The sequence below is a fragment of the Helobdella robusta genome, assembly GCF_000326865.2.
Source record: "Helobdella robusta unplaced genomic scaffold HELROscaffold_66, whole genome shotgun sequence".
Taxonomy (NCBI): domain Eukaryota; kingdom Metazoa; phylum Annelida; class Clitellata; order Rhynchobdellida; family Glossiphoniidae; genus Helobdella; species Helobdella robusta.
In genome coordinates this window covers 98,570-115,200 of record NW_008705371.1, presented here as the reverse complement: position 1 = coordinate 115,200, position 16,631 = coordinate 98,570, and the positions used below count along the sequence as shown (strand labels likewise).

Genomic DNA, 16,631 nt, shown 5'->3' with positions numbered 1-16,631 from the left:
ACTCGAGCACGACGGCCACAACAAAAAGAAAAAGGAGGAAACCGACGAGGTGGGGACCGGAGCTAGAAAGATGGATGGTGGAAGTTCCTGAGTCTGGTGAAGATCTATAAGAGCAAACGTCGGGACGACGTTTTAGAGGGTGGGGAGCTTTGTGAAGTTGTGACGATTGGGATGATAATGATTGCGCGATTGAGATATGCCGCCTGTATGGTGATGATAATGATTGCGCGATTGAAATATGCCGCCTGTATATTTTGTGAAATTGTGATGATAATGATTGCGTCTTTGAGGCGTGCCGCCTATACATATCTATATATTTTACTAGTCATTCTATGCATGTATATTTTGTTATTTGATATGCTATATATGCGACGCTGCTGTGCTGTATCGCTTTTCTGAGTATAGGAAAAGAGTATAGATAGGAGTATAGAATTTTCTATGATATAGAAAGCGTTATGTAGATAGGGCGGTAAAAACATATAAAAGGCCGCGAGTTGAGATATAGAGAGGCTGGTCGTTTGTTATCTTAATTTTAGGTTTTGGTCTCTTGCTTGTCAGTTGTATTATTAATAGATTAATTTTGGACTTATCGTTTTGTTTTAATAAGGACAGAGGTTTGATTTGTATTACTTTGTTTGTTATTTTATTTCTTTTATTGAATAAAAGAAGTGTACACTTGAAGTTTGGCTCGACTTAATTATTCTACCTAAAATAATGGATGTTGAAGAAGACTTGTTGATAGTTGAAGAGGTCGGCGTCTCTAGTCAACAAGCAGGGCGCGAACAAACTTCCGCCCGGCCCGTGTTTTCAGACCCTGAGAGGGTCTATTGTAGAGTGGCGGATCCCGGCCAGGAAAGACTCCGCCGAAGCGAAGGCTCGGGTGGATATTCGTATGCGGACGCGGTTCGGGACCGCGTGGTGCGGAATTCGAATGTCGCCCGGCGAAAATCTACAAAGTTATCAAAAACATATTTTAATCATGCATTATTATCACACTTATTATTGCTCTCTGGAAAAATTTAGATAAAAATATCATAACTAAAATATTAAGAAATATGTACGCTCCACACAACATTTTAATAAACTAGACAGCTTCCTATTTAGAAATTAATTGAAGAAGGGTGATTTGTATTTTATTCTGTTAGTTTTTAAAATGTTAGATATCAAAAAGGAGGGGCGTTAGAATTTGTTCAAAAATTGAGTATCATCAAAAGTATTGAAAAAAGAAAGAAACATTTTATCATCACTGAAATGTTGAAAAATTTAAAAACACCCACGATTACCGACTGGATAAAAAAATTAGAAATGCAAATAAAAAATGAGAATAAGTGGACGTAAATGATTTTTTATAGCAACCTGAGACTACATTGAGGAGCTAGCTGAAACTTTTCGTTAACTTATTCGTAAAATATATCAAAATATATCATAATTTAACGTGAGAAAATCTTAATTTTTATTTTAAAAAGAAAACATGAACCATTAAGATATAGGGGAGAATGGCTTGATCGTTTTGAAGCAATGCATGGTGTATTGAAGTAGTTAGTGTATGACGTATTGAAGGAGCGTATGGTGTAGTTTATTGTGAAAAAGTGGCAAAAAGAAAATGCCGATATCTAGCAGCCTTCCTTGCAACTCAATTACTAACTCAATTGATAAAAAAAAACAGAATCGCAAATTATGATGCAATGAGTATGTACATTTGAAAACAATTGGAAACAATTTTTGCAATTGAGGTTTCTATACAAGATATAGTTCAGAAGAAAAGTAGGACAATGAGAGGACGGGTAAGTAATGCCGATGTCATGCAAGATTCATGTCTGATGCCTGGTAGTTTTGAGGATGTGATAGAGAACAATGTTGCAGCAGTGGAAACAATAGCACACTGCAGCAAACTGAAAATTCGGATGTTGAAGAAAAGCTAATAGAAAAGCAGCTAATTGTTCGCAGAGCAATCATACTGGTGCTTCATCAGCGTTTGAAACTTTGTGTTTGTGTTCTCGTAAATTTTTAAATTTGAAAATTGACAAATTATTTTTTTGCATATGGAGTTACAAAAATATTTGTATTAGTTAAAACATATCTTAAACATGATTTACCAATATTTTTTACTACAATATGTTCTACTGTACATTCAACTAGAATGCATTTCGAATAACCAAACAATAATAACATACCCAAATACAATTGACATTTACAAAAAAAGTATTATGCAACTATGTATCAAAAACAAAAATAAGGATACAAAAATTATTAAAAAAATTTGAGAACTAATTCTTATCAAGGGCATTTCGTAATCTTAAAAGTATTATTTAACAATCATTGCCATGTGCCATCATTATTGATAAAAAATACCAAATTAGGCATACTTTCCCTCAGTGAACAAACCTTAAATCATTAAGCTGAGGAAACCTGCACAATCTCAATGTTTTTGAGTTGGCTCCAACAATATAGACGTCCCCACTTGGATGGAAGGACATCGTTCGGATAACTTGTGAATCCTCCAACAATGTTACCGGAACAAATCTGGGCTTGCCACGACCCCCCGTGCTGTCTGCCACTGTTGCCTGGTTACGTAGCAAAGAGAAAAAAAATTTTCTCAAACTATTCACTGTGTGTGTGTATGTGTGTGAAGCAAATATAACAGTTAAAAAATAGCATATAAATGTATATATAATGTAAATATAAATAATAATATATAATAATTATAATAATATAATGTATATGGAAAGAAAAAATATAATTGTACCATCTAAGCATAAGAAGTGCTCAGATGGTAGGTTACAGTAAGGAAGCACTTTGAAGTCATTGTTGAAAGGAGTACCAGCAAATTAATAAAAATCAAATCTGAACATCTTTGACAGAATAAATACTTACCTTGTCAACAATGTGTTGCGATTTAGGAGCTATGGATGATGATGATCCAACGCTGTTGTTGTCACTGGCTGGAAGCATATAAAAATTAATCAGAGCTGAAACTTTTGAAATCAACACTCCACCAACATTTAGTAGTATAGAGAAATCAAGTGATAAGCAGAGGTGGATTAGTCCAAAAATATACCAGCCAATGCATCGTAAACAATAATTATATAAAATATTACCATGCACAAAAATTAAATTTAAGCTAAATAAACAATTTGAAAGCAAAGCCATTATTTTGAAGCAACAAAATCAAGCAACTATATATAAACAAAATATGTGAAATAATTAAAATAAAAACAAAAAAATACCACAAAAGAACTTTTGGAGGTCATCATGCATATTAGCAATTTGAGGAGTGACCATCCCATTGTCACTGTACCAACTTTGAGCCTGCTCCACTGATACAACAACTTCCAATGCCTTTGATTCGTCGGGAGACATGCTATGTGGCAAATCTTTATTTTCTGAACCAGTGGCAACATTCAAATCCAGCATCTTAGTTTCAGGTACATCACTAAAAAGAATATCTTTTTTATCCACATTCTCCACATCATCAGCACTTTGTTTACTTTCACTGCTGCAGGCACCAAGGTCGTCATCATCATGCTTCAATTCAGTTGTCTTTTTGCATGCTAACTGCGATACACTATTGCTGGCTTCCATTTTATTATTTATATCGTTAGGTCCATCTTTTCTTGTAACTTTAACTGGTTCTTTACACATTTCTGTTTGACTTTTTGTCCAAAAAGTCAAATTGGGACCTTTTTTGGTATCATATACGGGAGCCATCCAGTTGCTGTTGAGATCTATGTTTTCATCATTACCATCATCATCATGACCTCCCCAGCCATCTCCATTATCACCATTGATGATGGAGTATGGCGTTGAAACGTTGCATCCACCACTTACTTCAGCAGCAAACTTTCCACACGAAGACTCCCTGACATCACACACCACGCTGCTTCCAGTACTTTCGTTCTTATTCATCCTGTAGCAGATGGATTCTTCCATAACACCACCACCGTCATCATCACCACGATCTTCGTCATCACTGTAAGAGAAATTGTGGTCATGAATGTCACTTCTATCTCTTGCATAAAAGTGTGGCAACATGCAATCAAACTTTGAAGGAGTGCTTCTGTAAAATGTTTCATCGGACAGCCACGATGCAGTCATCCATACCTTGGAACTTTTCATCTTGCATTCCTTTTTTAACCTCTTGTTATCATATATCTCGATATCATTGTCGTCGTCACAGTTACTGGACATAGGTGTTTTGTTCCTGGAACCAACTCTTGATATTTTAACATTATCGACATCAGAAAAATGACTTGTGTGATAAGACGCAGGTGAATCTGTACGAGAATATCTTTTTGCAGATAAATTTCGACGCCCAACCACTTTCTTTGAAGTTTCGTAGGCAGCTGACTTGGAAGTTCTAGCCAAAAAGAGATAACTAGCGATATCTTCGTTATCGTCGTCATCATCAGTGTTATCACGACGACGACGACGATGATCACAATGATAAGTTTTAGGCAGGTTACGATAAAAAGAATTGTTATCTCTTGATGAGGCAGCTTCCTTATGAGTTTGTGTCCATTGTTCTTGCGACCTCATAATGCTTCTCAGTCTGTGTGGGCCTTCAATATGAACAAATGCTCAATGTAAGGCATAAGGTCTGCACAGCAGCAGTGTGCGTGCGTGTGATTTTGTATATAACCTTAATCAGTGGATACGACGTGTTACACATAAATGACAAGAACAGATAGGAAATGCAACATCGTTTAATCAAATCATTCATATGTGAGTGAACCGTTAAAACTTCACCTTGTTACGCTAACAAACATAAACCAGTGATTCTGAAAGTTTTAGTTAGTGAAAATTTGAAAACGTTATTATAACACGTCACGTTTTATTGAAAGAACAAACGAAATGTAAGTAGAAGAAACATAAAAACAAATAAGCTGGTCAGAAAACTATCAAAAGAGGTTGACGTTTCATGTCATATTTTATTTGGAAAAAAATTTTAACTGGTAAAGAAATTAATTGTAACTAAAACAATTGTTACAATGTGAAAAAAATTTCAAATAAGAAAAACATCATAAAAAACAATCAATCAATCAATTTTCGTTTAGCGTCCAGAAACCCAGTTTCCCGAGGTAGGACGTCTTAAAAAACAGAAGATAGTTATTATTATTATTAAATATTAAGCAAAAAACATTCTTAATGTTTGAAATAAAGAAATTCCCAAGCATATGAAATAATAACAAATAAGTTACACAGACACACATAAGAAAATCTAAGCAATCAAACAGGCAGAGAACAGAACAACAGAACACATAAGGAAGGCAAAAACGCCTTATAATGATGATAGGTGATTCATATTGCGCAATATTATCGGTTATCTTGATTCTTTGTTATCTTTTTTATCTTGCTATATTTGTAATCTTTTGAATGTAAAAACCTACTGTAGAGGCTATATAAGGTCCTGATGAGAGAGGTTTTTAGAAGGGTTTGAAGCGAGGCTTGATGCAAATTTGTAAATGTGATTTATGTAGCTACTTGGATTAGTTTAGTGTTTATATAACTGTTGGCATTCAAATAAACGTTCGACAAAGTTTGCATTTGAAGCAGTTGTGTTCATCTATCAGAAATCTTGAACCTACGAAATAACAAAAACTTGACGATCGTTGGAATCCACAACACCGGTGTTGAAAATATAGAGATCTTTGAAGTTATAACATTGGTGTTGGTATAATAGTTACGAGTGTCAAAGGTTACAACAATATCATATTGCACTTAGCCACTTATAACTACAGCAGGTACACACACACGAATGTGTTTATTATTAATTGAGTGAGCAAACTAATAAGTGTACACACTCACACACACACACTCCAAAACATATCTCGGAGGATTATAACGAAAATTGGTTGTGTTTATCATTCACTTGTGCAATATTAATACAACAATATACAATGTTAATGAAAAGTTAATGAAAGAACTTGTAGGTGATCAACAGTAAACTTGAAAAATAAGTTAAACAAAACAAATCAACTGTGAAAATTATATATATAGTTGAAAAATAGTGATAGTGATAATGCTTAATAAGATTCATTAACATTCCCATAGCAACACAATCAACATGAACATGGCTACTCATCCATTAACATTTTTTTCCACACATTCGAAACAGCAGCCACTGTCTGAAGAACAATAAGGCGGAACAAGAACAAGATACACATCTACACGACAACATGGTAACAAATAACTTCCATCCATCAAACGCAACACAGACACAAGTTCAGATGAAGATTAAACATTAATTAATAGCACCAATCCAACAGTACAAAATTACTTAGATTTTGTTGCTGAGAACTGATGAGTAGCCTCTGGTGATCAGCATCTGAACTGGCTCGAGGTTTATTTGTGAGAGTAACTCCTGTTGATAACATCTGTTTTGTGATGTTAGTTGGCTTGTGTTTGTCCAGTGCATCACATTTCTTAGTGCTCTCTGATTGCTTCGGTGTCTTTGATATGGAGCCTTCGTCTTCACTTGTCTCGCTGATCTTGCTGAACTTGTCCGCTGCTACTCCTCCGGATAAAACTTCTGCATAGCCATTAACCGGTTCACCTTCTTCAAACAACTTATCAACTGATGCAATCATGGCTGCTACTGTGGTGTTGTTCTTTGAGGACTTTGTATTGAAACTGGCAACCTGCTGTTGTTGTTGCTGCTGTGGATTCAATCTGAAACTTGCAAATGACTTGGGGAGGTTGTCTGCATTGTTTCCAGTTACGACAGACATCTTCATAGGACCGGCAGCATATTTGCACGATCGATCTAACTGACAGTTGGTGAGTGATTGTGACAGAACATCTCCCGATCGACGAGTTGATGGAATGGCGTTGTGAGGAAATTGACGAGGTTTGATGGGATTGGCCAGGATGTGTTCTGACCACGAGGCCTCCAGACTCGGCTTGCTCAGTGGAGTGATCTTGAGATTAAGAGTTTTTTGATCAAATGGGCATTCAAACACTTTCTTTGGTACTGCCTGATTAGGTGATGAAAAAAAATTGATTGATTAATTAGTTAAGTGGGTAAAAAATCATTGATTTGCAGCACATAAAAACATGTAGTAAAGAATTTAGAGTATTGTAATGTGCACAGGATGATGGTGGTGGTCGGCTGAGTTGTCAGAACTGATAAAATATCATGTATTGTGTATCATGTATCATACATCATGTATTTTCAGGGAAGCTAATTATTATCGCGGGTGGGCTATTGCAACAGTCTGTTTTATGGCCTCCCAAATAAATCAATTAAAGTACTTGAGTCGATACAGAATAGAGCGGCAAAAGTTATTGTTGTTTAATCATGTGAATCAGACTCTGAGAGATCTTCACTGGTTGACCGTTGAAAATCGGATAATTTTAAAAGGGTGTATTTTGATGTACAAGGTCATGAATGGATTTTTGCCTAAATATTTGTTAGAAATAAATAAGAAAAAATCAGTTAGTTCGGAGGGTATTTGCTTGAGAAGTCATCGCTCAAACTTAATGATAGCAAACAGTGCTCAATTGTATACTGGTGCACGAAGGATTGCTGTTGCGGGTCCGGCGTTATGGAATGGTCTGCCAGAGTCTTTGAAGAAACCGGAGATGACCATCGATGCCTTCAAGATGAGTCTTAAAACTTATCTGTTTTGCTGTTTTTCAGATGTCTGCAGCTAATTATAGCATGTGACTTATGTTAAACATTGTACGCATTGACGGACATTTACCGCTCTAATGTGTAATCAATGATTGTTTATCTTTCCGAGCATGTACTCAAACAATTGTTTATTTGTGTGACTACAAAGAAATTATCTTTTTATTTAATTTGCGTTGTATAAATGTTTTGAAATAAATAAATATTCATTCAACATTCAACTATGTATTATTTACATTAAGTGGTTTCAACATTGCTAAAGTCAACTGTGATCCGAAAATTATAGCAACTAAATTTATTGTATATAATCAAGATAAATAACAGAAATTGAAACTTGAAAAAGTGAACTAGAGTTGTATGAATTTTAGGGTGGGATTGGAAAACAAATTCAATGCAATTTTTCTATGCACTGTTATAAGCATGTAATTAATTATTAATTAATATATAGACTGAAGCAATGTAAGCTACTCGGCATTGAAGCAATGTTAAACGAAGTACAACTCCCAGCATTATCAGCCTTGACAACATTTAGGCATTCAGGTGGTCTGGGACATGTAAGAAATCGACAACTGGGCAGGCTACATGCAAGCTGTCACTGTTGGTGAACATGGTCCAACATCAGTTGTTTGAATGTTACTCGTTATTGATCTAAAGCTAAACTCATTGGCTATCTGAATATTCTTTGAAAAAATGGCAAATCCAGATTTAATCGTTTCGGAAATGCTTTGGATTTTAAATGACAATTTGTTAAATCTCGAAAGTGAAAATTTAAAACATTTTCTAACAAATAATTTCTCGCACGAGGAAAAAATTTTACTATCAGAATTAGAAATTCTAAAATTAGATAAGCCTAAACTATCCACCCGTGGAAATACCAAACTGGACAAGGTCAACGAAATTATTGACGTTTTCAAATATCTGATGGATAATAAGTTAATTGATAAAATTGCTACTTTCGTTATTCTAAATATTAAAAAGGTACTTGCTCACTCAGTTGACAGCATTTCCGAAGTTGTTAATAGAAAAATTAATTCAGTTCTCGACCGTCTGGATTACTTGGGAAAATTAGTAATTTCCAACTGCGAAAATACTGCACAAACTTTTGCTTCAATAAAAGATTTGAAAACTTCCAGGGTGCCATATTCCCAAGCTGTCCACTCTGGGCTCCTTCTAGCTCACAGCTCAACAGTCCCAAAAAGTACGTCTTTTTTTTTGAAAAATAATATAAACAATGTTGACACAGATAAAAAAGCTGGTTTTAATGATGACATGGTGAAAAATGATAATATGTGGGCAGATTCCATCCCAAGTCCTAATGGAAATGTTGAAAATCCATTCACACTAGTGTCTAGGTCTAGTGTGAATGGAATAGTGTGAATAGTGTCTAGGAAGCACATAAAGCATAAAGTTAATACTAACAATTCTGAAAGGTTAAAAGATCCAGATAACTTAATTAAAATTCCAGCAGTTACTAAACTCAATAAAAGTATAATTGCTGATAACTGCAAACTTCAAGCTGACAGAGAGTTATATAGAAGATCATTTATTTGCCTCAGCAATGTTAAGAAATGCCATAAAGATGATGTAGTATTTGAAATCAAATGAGATAAATGTCCTTTCTTGTTTCCCTGTTTTCAAACGTTCAGATGAAAACAATGTGGAGACTAACGAAAATGTTCATTCCTCTATGTTCAGAGTATGTATAGAAAAATGTGATTTGCTAAAATAAAAAATCCTGACTTGATGCCTAAACATGTCTTAATAAGAGATTGGAAATTTGGTAAACCAAATAACTTATCTAATGTTAAACTAAACAATTTAAATCATTTTTCACTTTGTCCAAGTAACTCCTGTAATTATTACGACACAAGTGAGTTAAACTTCAATTTTAATAGTAATAATAATGAAAATAAAAAATCTGTTTTCTCTTTATTTCATGTTAATGCAAGAAGTTTATATGGTAAATTATCTGACTTAAGAATGCTACTGGATTTTTTCCCATCTCCATTTGTTGCAGTAGTTGTCTCAAAAACATGGCTGAACCATATAACAGCTCCTCTAATCTCTTTACCTAATTACAACTTTGAATATCTTAACCGAGATGGAAGAGCTGAGGGCAGTGTTGGAATATTTCTAAACAGGCACATCATGTATGAAGTTTGTGAGGGTAAGGATATACTTACTGACCACATTGAAACACTCTCTGTAAAAATAATATTGAATAGAAATCAAAGCATCAAAATCATCGCAGTGTACATATGATTTCAAAAACAAATTTTGTAAAATTGAAATCGGCGTGCCAAAGTTTGATGAACTTTTATATAAAAATAATAAATATAGCAAGAATTCATTATTTTTGATGAAAAAGTTCACCCACCAACAGATTTTTTAGTTTGCAAATAATCCATTTTTTTCGTTTTTTTTAAGTTCACTTTTAATCTTATAGTTTACAATTAAATTTCATTTTTCTGTTCTCCATGTTGTGTTTCTGCATTTTAACCCAGTTTAAACAATTATTTTAATTTTACATCGTTTCATTTTGGAAAATGTCTTATAAACAATCTTCACTTTCTGTTACTAAAAATAAAGACAAATGGTCAAGTAATTTGAAAAAATTTCAAAACACTCTTAAGAGAAGAAACAAAATCAGAATTGGGATCAAACCATTGTATTCACATTCCAGAATGCCAAAAGAGTGGATGATAATTGGTAGCTACTTAGGCTTGGCCTCTACTGAAAAGTCTAGATTAAAAAGAATTACAACACTCAGACAAGAAATAGAGCAATTGTGGAGCTTGTTGAATTTTCCAATACTATCTTTGCGTTCAGTAGGCAGAAAAATTGAAACTTTACTTAAAAAGTATGATATTCATTTGAAAAAAGCTGTTGGTGACATGCGTGAGCAATTTGATAAGTTGTTTGATGTCACAAACAAAACTGGTCAATGGCTATGTGCAGAAGACAAAATATTTTACCAAATTCAAATTCAGAGTGGAGGTAAGACAGGATATGCAACAACAAAAAATGCCAGTCAGAGTACAATTCACCCATCAAAACGAAAAATTGCTGGAAAAGTTAATGATAAACTAGAACAAAAAGACAGTTTTGAAAAAAGTTCCAATGACTCAAGTGACAATGAAGATTCTCAAAGTAGTTCTGATGACTCTGAAGCAACACAGTCATCCATTGAAAGCTTGGATCAAAGCACACATCTGAAGCAATCTCAACAGTCTACGTTTAGTGCAGTTTCATTAGTACAATCTGGGAAGCTGTCAGTTCGAAGAGCAGCCATAGTTATTACCATTTTAAACAAGTCCGGTGTTAAAATAACTCCTCAGTCAGGTGTCTATAGAGCGGTATACAGAGAAGCAAGTAAAGTAATGAAAACATTAATGAATAATAATAGCTCATGGTGTTTACATTTTGATGGTAAAATTATTAAGAAAAAAGAACACCAAGTAGTTCTATTAAGAAATGAAGTAAAAGAAGTGAGGCTTGCTGTCTTAGTGTTACCAGATGGAAAAGCTACTACTATTGCATCTGCTATTCAAAAAACGTTGGATGATTATAATCTATGGGCAGCTATAAAGATGATAGTGTCAGACACTACAAATGTTAATACTGAGTCAAAGTCTGGTGTTGTGGTGAGACTTCAGAAACTTTTTGTTCAACACGGTGAATCTGCGCCAGTTTTTATAGGTTGTCAGCACCACATACTTGATCGTGTTCTTAGACACGTGTGTGATGCATTGCTTGGCGATTCAACTGAGTCTCCTAACATGAATTATCCATTTGTGAGTAAGATACTTAAAGATTATGAAATGTTAAAAAAAGATTTTGAAAGTAAAGCAAAGAAATGTACTCTAAATCTAAAAGAACAGGAAGTAGGCTGGAGAGATGATATGAAGTTTTTGCACCATCTAATTTGCGTTTTCAAGCATTTTAAGAATTTTCAACAAATGCCAAAAGTTAATTTTAAAGCACTCCCTGGCATCAGCAATGCCCAATGGAATTCTCGAGCAATTTTTGCATTGTTGGCTTTCATACTACTGCCTGATGAACGAAAGAACCTTCAGAAATTGTGTGAATTTATCTGTGGACAATAGAGTGATGCCTTGTTTAGTGATCATTATTACAGAACTGAACAATATGAATTTCTTTTATATGCTGTTAATGAATATCCTAAGGCGTTGCGCTGTTTTCAAACTCATTGGTCTCAAAGTCCATCTTCCATACACACTCAACGCAGCAATGTGTGTGCAGAAAGAGCAATAAAAGTTCTACAAGATATTGCTCCTCTTTGCCACTCATCTGAGAAACTAAATTTACGTTTTATTTTTACAAATAAAAGTTTATGAAACCATACAAGAAATAATTGACAAATGACAATTTTTTTTAAAACTTTAAAATGTTTAGTGGGTGACATTTTTCAACTTTTTTAATAATTTTGATATGGTTTTGTGTTTTTACAATAAAAAGTCATCAATTGATGGTATGCCATGCATGTGTTGTTCTGAAGTCATATACCTAGTGTACAGACCACCAAATTCAAATTTTAAAGATTTTCTTTCCAGCCTAGAATCAATTTTTCAAAACAGTAAATTGTTATCTTATGTTGTTGGTGATTTTAATGTTGAATTATACAACAATTCTAGTAATAATAATTTACTGTATCAAAATATTCTTTCAAGTTACAATTTTACTCCGTTAATCAATCTGCCAACAAGAGTTTAATCTTCCTCATCATCATCCTCAATTGACAACATATTTACTAATGTTAACAAAGTTCATCAATGTGGTGTGATAATCTCAGATTTTTCAGACCACTTCCCTATTTTTTGTTTCTCAAAAACCTTGGTTCCTGAATTCAAAATGAATAAATCTTTTAATATAAAATTCTCAAAACTAGCCATAACGAACATTAAAAGAATTTTGATGGTAACCAACTGGGATCCAGTTCTTAAAAGTGATGATGTCAACCGTTGTTGTGAGAATTTCTACCAAATAACTAATAATATTATAGTTAAATTTGCTCCACTCAAGTTCACCAAGTCTCGTCCGCCCAACTACGCCTTGGTTTAATCCTAAAGTCTCAAAGTTATTGAAGCGTAAAAACTATTTATTTCATTAATTTGTCAAAAATCCAAACGACACTAACTCTTACAAATCCTTCAGAAATTTCTTCAAAAAAAAAATCAAGCGTTTTTTACAAAAAACATATTATGAGAATAAATTATCTTCATTTGATAACGACTTACAATTGATTAAGAAAATCATGAACACCAAAAAAATATCCAAACATCAAACGACTCAAAAACGGTGATTCATTTATATAATCAAATGATAACATCAGCAACCTCTTAAATGAAAATTTCATCAAATCCATTGACAACATTCAACAAATATTTGAAATTAATTCAATTCCAAAACATAGTATTTTAACAGCACCAAATGCTGACTCAATATGCTTTCATGAAATAAATCACCAAGAAATCTATTATATAGTTAAAAAATTTAAACTAAAAAAGCAATATCAAATGATACCTACAGCATGTTTATAATTAAATTATTCATAGACGTTTTGGTAGTTCCTATTACTCACATCTGTAACACTTCCTTGAGCTCTGGCAGATTTCCGAATCTCTTCAAAGTTGCTAAGGTAATTCCAATTTTCAAGAAAGGCAACCCAGAATTAGTTGGTAATTATAGACCAATTTCATTACTCTCCCCTTTCTCAAAAATATTAGAAAAAGCTGTTTTCAACAGATTGTCTACATTCATCGAACGTTGTAATATCCTCAGTAACAACCAGTATAGATTCAGAAATAATCATACAACCGACCTAGCCATTCTTCAATTCAACCAACAGGTTTTGAAGAGTCTTGAGAGAAAGGAAATGACCTTGGGAGTTTTCATAAACCTATCAAAAGCCTTTGATACCATCAACCATGAATTGCTCTTATGTAAATTGTTTCAATATGGCTGTCGTGAGCAGGTTTTGGATTGATTCACCTCTTACCTATCAGACAGATCGCAATATGTGCATGTGAATGGTTCTAACTCCTCCATCTTATCAACAAAATGTGGAGTCCCACAGGGTTCCATTCTTGGACCAGTTCTGTTCCTCTTATACATTAATGATTTGCCTTCAACTATTAACTATATTCTCTTCGCTGACGATACAAATTTATTTTACTCCTCACGTAACTTGAACGAAGACAGTGAATTGATTAACGCAGAGATCTCAAAGTACGATGAATAGTTCAAGTGAATCGTCTATTGATTAACATTGAAAAATGTGCCTACACGATTTTTGGTCCAAGAATGCAAACAAGATCTGCTCAAAATATGAAAATTTGTCTAAATAATACCAGTATTCCGCGCATTGACTCTATTAAATTTTTGGGAATTCAATTACAAAGTAACCTTACATGGTCATCTCACATCACTTTTGTCCTTAAAAAATTAAATCAATTTCTTGGTATTATGTATAAATTGAAAAATAATTTTAATTTCTCAACATTAAAATCCTTGTACTTCTGTTTTATTTATCCATATTTATGTTATTGTGTTCAGTGTTTACAGTACACCGTTGTTTGTCATAAGGCAGGCTAATCAGTTGGAAATAGAGAAACCATGCACAACATTCGATTAGCTCCTTTCCATCAAAGCACTTGACATTGGAGTTCATAACAAGCTTTTCTCAACTAATGTTTCGACAAATGAGTCTACCCCTGAAGACATCAATAGATGTTTCCAAGATTTTGGATAAAAAACATAAACCAAACCAAAACATAAACCAAACCAAACCAAATCATTTGTGAATAAAATGGATTAAAAAAACCAGAGATACTTTTTTCGGATATTACTGGATTTTGAAGGCCATTTCAATAATACTAGACAAAAAATGACACAACAACCTAAACTTCAGCTACATCATCAACCAAAGTCACAGCCACAACAGCCACAACCACCATCACATCAACAAATTTTCAGTCTGTTCTGTATTGGTATCAAACAGACTAAATTAGCTTTTGCATGGTTTAATAAGTTCATTGATTAACCCTTTTTAAACTATGGCAAATGATAGGAATTGGTCAGTTAGAGGAATTAAGCTGTAAAATAAAACTGTTAGTGTAAGACAGAGACACGCCAAATTTTTTAAATTTTGTTAAAGGAAGTTTGATTAAAAATGTTGTAGAGTTTGACTAAATTTCGGGATTATGTGTCTTATTGATTTTTTATCATTTTCATTAGTATGCATTAGAATCTTGAATTGATTTCTGTTTAATTTTTTATTAGGAAACAGTTTTGATTTTATTTGTATATGCTGTTTATTCTGTTTATAAATTGCATATTTGTTTATTGTTAATATCAAAAGAAAATATTGAACTTTTGCACTTAGTTAAAAAGTAATCAGCACAAGTTTTTTTAAACTTCTTGATTGCCTGTGATGTCAAAAAAAATTTTTTTTTGTTTGTATATTTTTGAAAAAATGGCATCGAGACCGCCAGTAATTCACGAGTTGCTATATTTTTTGGAAAGTAACTGTTCCTCAGTTAAAAATGCTACGTTTATTGACAACATATTCGAGTTTTATAGCCATGAGGATATTAATTCTGCAATTAAGTTGTTAAAAAATGAAACTGTTTTGCTTAAAGTTGAAAAAATTCAACATCGGGGAAACACGAAGCCTGATAAAATGTTGGAATGTATTTCTATTATAAAATTTTTGAAAGATAATAAACTCTAGGAAAGCTGCCCAATTTTTGTAAGTGCTAATTTAAAGAAAATTCCAAAATTAGAAAATATTTTAACTTTGAACTATAGAAAATTTAAAAGTGAATTAGTACATTTGTTATGTAAACAAGAGATTAAACATAGCTATCAAAAACATTTCAGTTTGTGTTGACCATTTGATAGTGATGTTTTACAATCTGGGGTACCGCAAGGTTCTGTGCTGGGCCCACTGTTGTTTATGCTTTGCACGGCTGATTTTCTAAATGTGGTGAATGAATTTGGTTTCAGGGGCATTGCATATGGTCGATACCATCAAGTGGTTACCAGCACTCCAACTAGTTTTTGTTGTTGGTTAAAAAAAAGACTTGTTAAGTGTCCTCCTAAGATTGATGTTTGGATGAACCAAAATGGCATTCGAATGGATAAGTCCAAAACAAACCTACTTCCCGTTGGTACGTGGCAAAGACTGTCACAGACAGACTTAAATTCAGTTAAAATTGATGACACTGTGATTGATTCTTGCAGAAGTTCAATTGTCCTTGGATTTACTATCGACACCAATTTGAATATGTGTGATCACGTGAAAAAAGTGTCTGCCATGTATGAATATGTTTCAGTTTCGTCGTATTAGACTAATTAAAAAGTGTTTAACTAAGAAAACTTTATGCGCTCTTATGCACGCTTTCATTCATTCACGTCTTGACTACTGTAATAGCCTTTTGTATGGTTTTCTAAAAAGGAAATAGCCATGCTGCAATCAGTTCAAAATAGGCCCGCCAGGATTGTTACCGACAGTAGCTGTTGTGACCATATTGCGCCAGTTTAAAACAACCTTCACTGGCTGCCTATTCATAAGAGAATTATTTATAAAATTGTTATTATGGTTTTTAGATGCCTGAACAATTTGGCACCCAAATATATAAGCGAACAAAGGAGGTGTTGAGTGACTATGATTTGAGATCAAGTAGTGTTAATACGTTGGTCACGACTGTGACCAAGCTTAAGATTGGTTCGCGTAATTTCTCTGTAAGTGGTCCATCTGTTTGGAATGCTCTTCCTTGTTGCTTGTGTCAAACTGGATTATCACTGGGTCAGTTCAAGAGGGAACTTAAAACACACTTGTTTCGAATCTGAATTTTTAAAACTTGCTTCTTTTATAAAACAGTAAAGCGCCTATGAGAACACTTGTGTTATAATCGGTGCTTTATAAGTTTCCAAATAATAATAATTATTTATTAAAAATCGAAAAGTGTATCACATT

General features: G+C 33.6%; 4 protein-coding genes across 4 annotated transcripts in view; 2 read left to right on the top strand and 2 right to left on the bottom strand.

Annotated features, from left to right (window-relative positions):
• Positions 1-2,537, bottom strand: part of HELRODRAFT_88692 (hypothetical protein) — a gene marked incomplete at both ends in the record, with an annotated part of 12,344 nt that extends 9,807 nt beyond the window's left edge. Inside the window, one exon of the mRNA XM_009030181.1 lies at positions 2,386-2,537. Within this exon, the coding sequence (XP_009028429.1) occupies positions 2,386-2,537 (152 nt within the window). The remainder of the gene's footprint in view (positions 1-2,385) is intronic.
• Positions 2,538-6,245: 3,708 nt separating this feature from the next.
• HELRODRAFT_180910 (hypothetical protein) lies at positions 6,246-7,884 on the bottom strand (the record flags this gene model as incomplete). The annotated part of the gene is made up of 2 exons (XM_009030206.1): positions 6,246-6,974; positions 7,867-7,884. The coding sequence occupies 2 exons, from the start codon at positions 7,882-7,884 to the stop codon at positions 6,246-6,248; spliced, it is 747 nt and encodes a 248-aa protein (XP_009028454.1).
• Positions 7,885-8,320: 436 nt separating this feature from the next.
• On the top strand, positions 8,321-9,007 carry HELRODRAFT_180909 (hypothetical protein; the record flags this gene model as incomplete). Its single annotated transcript, XM_009030205.1, has 1 exon — positions 8,321-9,007. The coding sequence occupies one exon, from the start codon at positions 8,321-8,323 to the stop codon at positions 9,005-9,007; it is 687 nt and encodes a 228-aa protein (XP_009028453.1).
• Positions 9,008-10,176: 1,169 nt separating this feature from the next.
• HELRODRAFT_180908 (hypothetical protein) lies at positions 10,177-11,736 on the top strand (the record flags this gene model as incomplete). Its single annotated transcript, XM_009030204.1, has 1 exon — positions 10,177-11,736. One exon carries the CDS (start codon positions 10,177-10,179, stop codon positions 11,734-11,736), a length of 1,560 nt encoding a protein of 519 aa, XP_009028452.1.
• Between the last annotated feature and the right edge of the window lie 4,895 nt (positions 11,737-16,631).